Genomic DNA, 6,000 nt, shown 5'->3' with positions numbered 1-6,000 from the left:
TTAACATGAAATTTAGAAATCTATGTCACATATACCATGATGGTTACTGAAATAAAACATCAATCACCCGTATTCTTATCACTCCTCAAAATGTTTTCTTCCCATCCCATGGCCCTTTCTGGAGTTTTCTCGATGCTTATATAACTGTACAGAGTTGTCACTTTCATGGAGATGAAATTGCGTGCGTTGCTGTTTTGGCTTCACATTGTTGAGTATTTTTTCATGCTGCTAAAACTTCATGGTGAGCATTTCAACACCCGTGTAATGCTGCATCCAGATGCTCTGTAATAATTACACTCCCGTTCTCCTGTGGCTGTTCAATTACGTAATTTTCCACTTGAAGTCATAACAAGTAATGCACATCCCCGTGACCACAGCTTCGTGCTCTCAGCCCAAGCTCCAGGAGGAGAGGACTGGGTCAAAGCACCTGGACATTTTTGTGACTTTTGAAGTGCATTGTGGAACCGTGTGAAGGACACTTTTCTCAACGTGATGTGCCACTTTGATTTGACGCTGTTTTCTCCTGCCAGTTCAGAATGATAGGGTAAGAGAATACCCTGTGTTGATGGCGAGACTCAGATTTGGGTCTCAAATGTGTTTTCTGCGTAACAACGAGATGGGATCCAGTGATGCGGTCTGGGCTGTTGGGTACTCACTTTTCCTAAAAGATGCCATCTGCTTGGAGCAGAATAGGCTGTGACACGCAGGAGCCCCCAGGGAAACGGCCACGGCAGTGGTGGGTGTTAACGAGCAGGCATAAGGGACTGCTCCCAGCGGTGCTTCCTCTGAAGCCACTGCCACCTGCAGCAGCACAGGAGACAGAAAGGCCCTTTCTCCGGGTCCAGGCGGCTCAGGCCCCTATGTGCCCTGGTGTAGGAGAGACCCAGGCTTCTTGGTAGAGGCCCAGAGCCCTGCGCTGCCACCACTGCTGGATGATGCTCAGGACCTCGGGGCTGGCCCTGCTGGCTCTGGTCTGTGCTGTGGGCTCAAGCCAGGCCAGTGGCTTCACAGGTGAGGGGTCTGGGCTTGGTATGGGCAGTTCTTGAGGAGGGAGGCTCCCTGGCATGGATCTCATGAGGACAGCCTCCTGCTGAGACCTAGGTGGGTAAGGGTGCCTCTGCTTGAAGAGGCGACATCTGTTCCTTGGTGGACGAGCTTTTCCGTAAGCGCACATGGTAGCAGCTGTGGAGGTGGGGCAGGCGTGCCGGGTAGGGTTTTGGGAAGAGGACTCCCTAGCGGGAACCTGTTGCTGAATCACCGGGACGTTCGTGGGGGTAAAATGCAGATTCTTAGCCAGCAGGTCTGGGGTGCAAGGTCTGGAACTCTGCATGTCTGTGGGTGATGCAGACGCTGTGGGGTCCTCAGATCCCACTGAGAACAGTGAGCTCCTACAAACGCAGAAGAAAGGTCTCCTGAACCTTGGTGCATTTAAGTCCTCACTTAGAGATAAAAAAGAAAAAAAGGAGACCTAGTCTGGGCAACATCATGAGACCCCATCTCTACCAAAAAAAAAGAAAAAAAGCCAGGCATGGTGGTGCACACTTGTGGTCCCAGCTACACAGGAGGCCGGGATGGGAGGATCGCTTAAGCTTGGGAGGTCGAGGCTGCAGTAAGCTGAGACTGCTCCACTGCACTCCAGCCTGGACAGCAGAGCAAAACCCCCCTGATAAACAAAGAAAAGCCATGATACAAAAACAAAAAAGAAAGGGAGACCCAGAATGGATCAGGGACTCGCCCAGGCCACACAGCTCACAGGGCAGAGTCACCGCAGGAGCCAGCGGCTGCACCAGGGCTCTGTCTGGAGTCTCCAGGCATGCGGACAGCAGAGCAGCTGCTAAAAAACACGTGGGGGTTCTGAAACCCCGGAATCCAGGGAAATGGGACTGCAGAATTTTAAGATCGTTTTCCTCTTAAAATCTGTCTTATTCAGTTACAAATTAAAGGAATCCATTCTGTTTCTAAAATCCACTATGTTTTTGTACTACCTTAAAGTTTTTCACCCAGAAGCAGGATTTTGCTTTGTGATTTGTGAAATGGATATTCCCATTGGAACAGGTAATACGTAGACCCCACAGTTCAGATACATAATGGGTGGGAATCCTGGGAAACTGGAGAAGGTCTTAGGAGGTGTTTCCAGAACCCCTCATTGTAGATGAGGACACAGGGCAGAACCTCAGCAACCCCACATGTGCCCGCCCCGAATCGTCCCCGGGTGCCAGCACTGCCTTCACGGGCATGGCCCCACTTCAGCCTTCTGCTGCCTCAGGGCATGGCTGTTATTTCACAGATGACAAGAGGGGGGCACTGGGAGGGCATGACACGGGTGCAATCACGCGGCAGGGTGTGAGCGCAGGTCCATCTGACCCCAGGACTTTTGTTGGCCCCAGAGCGTTAGGCTTTCCCGCGTCTGAGACCGGAATCCAAGACCCCGCGCTCCTGCTCTGATGGCCCTTGCAGGGCTTTGCAGTATGGCAGAATCTGCTAAACGCTTTCTTCTCTGGGCTCTGCCAAGAAGCCAGGCTTGGGATGGCACATGGCCTCAGATAAAATGTGAAAAACAAAACAGGACAAACATCTCCGGGGTTCCACAGGAGACGAGTGTGTGTGTGTGTGTGTGTGTGTGAGTGTGTGTGTGCACATGCGGGTGTGCGTGTGTGTGCAGGAGGGCTCTGCTGCAGACCAGCTGAGTCCATGTAATGATCACGTGGGGCCCTGGCAGCTCTCTAGAGACCAGGAGCTGCAAGTGTCCTTAATGTGGTTGGCATCTCTGCTCAGGTTACGATGAAAAACACAAGCTAGATCCACCCTGCTAAATTCTTGGTGCAGGAAGTCCTTGGCCTTTGCCTTGCTCAGCGTGGTCACTGAGTAGGTGAGCGCGTTCCTTCTGGCCACATTCCACCGTTCCTCATGCAAGTCACCCCTAGGCTCTCAGCCAAGCTGCCCTGGCCTGGGAAGCTGATTTGTCCCGTTCCACTCCGTACGACAAGGACCTCCCATTCCTTTGCAGAGCTCACGGTAACTACCCCACTGGTGATGGCAAACAGCAGGTGGTCCCCATCCCTAGAGGCCCTGCTGAGCCCGCAGGGTGATTTGGGGTTCAGACCCCAGAGGAGGTTGCGGCTCCAGTCCCTGTTGCTTGTGGAGTGGGGTCGCTCTGCGCAAGTGTGTGGTCCAGCACCTGTGTTCCGCCCAGAGCAAAGCTGCAGCCTCTTCCCTCACCTGGTTTGAGGGCCAGCTCTGCCCTGTTTCTTCCTGGGGTGAGTAACAAGCCCCCGGAGTCCCGCTTTCTGCACACTTATAGGTTGCTGTGAGGTTCAAGGAGGGAATCTTCAGAGATGCTGCCCCAGTGGAGGGAATAAGGACAGCATTGGTTTTGTGATCATTTCTGCTCCCATCTCTGTGTTCCTCCCCAGAAATCAATCCGGCTACTCATTGAGGGAAATAAACTGTAATACTGAGCCCCCACCTCTTGGCTGTACAGTCTAGTAAAGCTTAGAGCTCAGGGGTTGAGTGTCTGAAATGTAAGCCCTGTATGTCAAATCCTCCGTTCATTAGGCACTGAGAGTCCGTATACTCAGAGTCCCCTGCTAGGTGCCACAGGGGAGCTGGAGGGGACCCTTCACCATCCCTGTGTTCACTGGCTAGGACTGCTGAAACAAAGAAACAGCCTGGGCGGCTTAAACAGCGGAAATGGATTCAGTCACAGTTCTGGAGGCCAGAAGCCTAAGATGAAATTGCGGGCAGGGCTGGCTCCTCCCAAGCCCTTGCAGGAGTCTCTGCTCTGGGCCTCCAGCTTCTGGGGCAATCTTTGGTGTTCCTTGACAGTAGAAGCACCACCCCAGTCTCTACCTTCTTCTCCCTGTGTCTGTCTGTCTCCACGTTTCCCTTTAGTATAAGGGCCAGTCATATTGCATTAGGGTCCAGCCTAATGTCTCCACTTTAACTTGATAACCTCCAGAAGACATTACTACAGATAAGGTCACATTCTGAGTTACTGGGGTATAGGACTTTAACATACGAATTTTTAGAGGAACACAATCAATTCAAATTAGGCAATAGGGTTCTCCCGCGGAGATGGGAAGCCCAGGCACACGTCAGGGGATGTCCATGACAAACAGTCTCGTGGTGAATGCCATGGGGCCAGGGGTCTCGAGAACGGAGTAATCACGTTGATGGAGGGGTGATGGGCCTTGTGTACAGGAACCAGGCTCTGGTGAGAGATGCATGGGGCCTGATATGGTAAATCTGATGCTTGTCCTGCAGCGGGGGTGACTGTGCCTCCTCCTGGTCACAATGGTAAAGGCAGAACAGTTGAACTGGTCTTTTTTTGAGACGGAGTCTCGCTCTGTCGCCCAGGCTGGAGTGCAGTGACATGATCTAGGCTCACTGCAACCTCAGCCTCCTGGGTTCAAGCAATTCTTCTGCCTCAACCTCCCAAGTAGCTGGGATTACAGGTGCGCCCCACCACACCTGGCTTTTTTTTTTTTTTTTTTTTTTTTTTTTGGAGAGGGAGTCTCCCTTTGTCACCCAGGGTGGAGTGCAGTGGCACAATCTCGGCTCACTGCAACCTTAACCTCCTGGGTTCACGCCATTCTTCTGCCTCAGCCTCCTGAGAAGCTGGGACTACAGCTGCCCACCACCATGCCTGGCTAATTTTTTGTATTTTTAGTAGAGACGGGGTTTCACCGTGTTAGTCAGGATGGTCTCGATCTCCTGACCTCTTGATCTGCCCGCCTTGGCCTCCCAAAGTGCTGGGATTACAGGCATGAGCCACTGCTCCCAGCCCACACCCAGCTAATTTTTAAAAAATATGTTTGGTAGAGATGGGGTTTCACCATGTTGGCCAGGCTGGTCTCGAACTCCTGACCTCAGGCGACCCGCCCACTTCAGCCTCCCAAAGTGCCGGGATTATAGGCGTGAGCCACCACACCTGGCCTGAGCTGGTCTTTTATCATCAACAAACTTCTCACACGTGCTTTAAGTACCTGCTTACTTATCTTCCACCTCACTGAAAAGAAAGCCGTCTTTGTCATGTCCTGGCCGCAGTATCCTTCAGTTTCCACTGTGGCGGGAACTGCGGCTCGTTCACTTCGCATGTGGCAACCTTGAGGCTCAGGGGGACGAAGAGATAGACGTGCATGAGATTCTACGGCCTGTGGAATGAGCCCACACAGAGCAGAACAAAGGGACATGATCTCTAAGCGTTGATTCCAGTGCTGTGCTCTTTCCTTCGTATATTGGCTGTGAGACCCCTGTGCTTCAGGAAGCGTGCGTGGGGCCCAGGTGGCACCTCCCCCTCGGTCACGGCGGCTTTCTTAGCAGGCCAGGCTATGTCGATGCTTTATTCTTCTGCGCTCACTCATGCAACAGCCTTCCTGGTGCACTAGCAGGCAAAGGCCGGTGAAGAGGGCTGGTGGGCAGCTTCCGAGAGGCCTGCCCGAGTGCAGGAGGTGTGGTCTCGCTTGCTGTTGCAGAGGGACGCCTTGCGGATAACCGCTCGCATGGATCTGATCCTGGTGTTCTCAGTCGCCTCCTTGCTTGCCTCTTTTAGAAAAAGGCCTCTCCCTGTTGGGCTACCGGCTGTGCAGCTACCGTGTGACCCACACTGTGCAGAAGGTGGAGGCTGTGCAGACGTCCTACACGACCTATGCGTCCTGCGGTGGCTGGATCCCCTGGAGGCGGTGCCCCAAGACTGTTTATCGGACCCAGTACCTGGTAGTGGAGGTTCCCGAGTCCAGGAATGTGACCGACTGCTGTGAGGGCTACGAGCAGCTCGGCCTCTACTGTGTCTTGCGTGAGTCCAGGGCTGCTGGGCTGGGGCGGGGCCACCCTTGCCGTCGAGACTCCTGATGGGACAGTCACCGCTGACACCCATTGGCCCGGAACTTGCTAGATCTTCCAGGAGCACGGTTCCCAGCCTTGACCAGGAAGCAGGGTCATCGGCAGGGCTTGTCCCTGGCCCCACTCTCAGGTTTCTGAGTCCGTGAGTGGGGGTGAAGT

The 6,000-nt window shown here is 53.5% G+C and overlaps 1 protein-coding gene across 1 annotated transcript in view; it reads left to right on the top strand.

Moving 5' to 3' along the window:
• The first annotated feature begins 935 nt into the window (after window positions 1-935).
• Window positions 936-6,000, top strand: part of UMODL1 (uromodulin-like 1) — a 68,690-nt gene continuing 63,625 nt past the window's right edge. Inside the window, exons 1-2 of the mRNA XM_012002577.1 lie at window positions 936-1,011; window positions 5,552-5,794. Coding sequence (XP_011857967.1) covers window positions 936-1,011; window positions 5,552-5,794 — 319 coding nt within the window. The remainder of the gene's footprint in view (window positions 1,012-5,551; window positions 5,795-6,000) is intronic.

The sequence above is a fragment of the Mandrillus leucophaeus genome, unplaced genomic scaffold, assembly GCF_000951045.1.
Source record: "Mandrillus leucophaeus isolate KB7577 unplaced genomic scaffold, Mleu.le_1.0 Scaffold69, whole genome shotgun sequence".
NCBI lineage: Eukaryota > Metazoa > Chordata > Mammalia > Primates > Cercopithecidae > Mandrillus > Mandrillus leucophaeus.
This window is presented reverse-complemented; position numbering and strand designations above follow the sequence as displayed.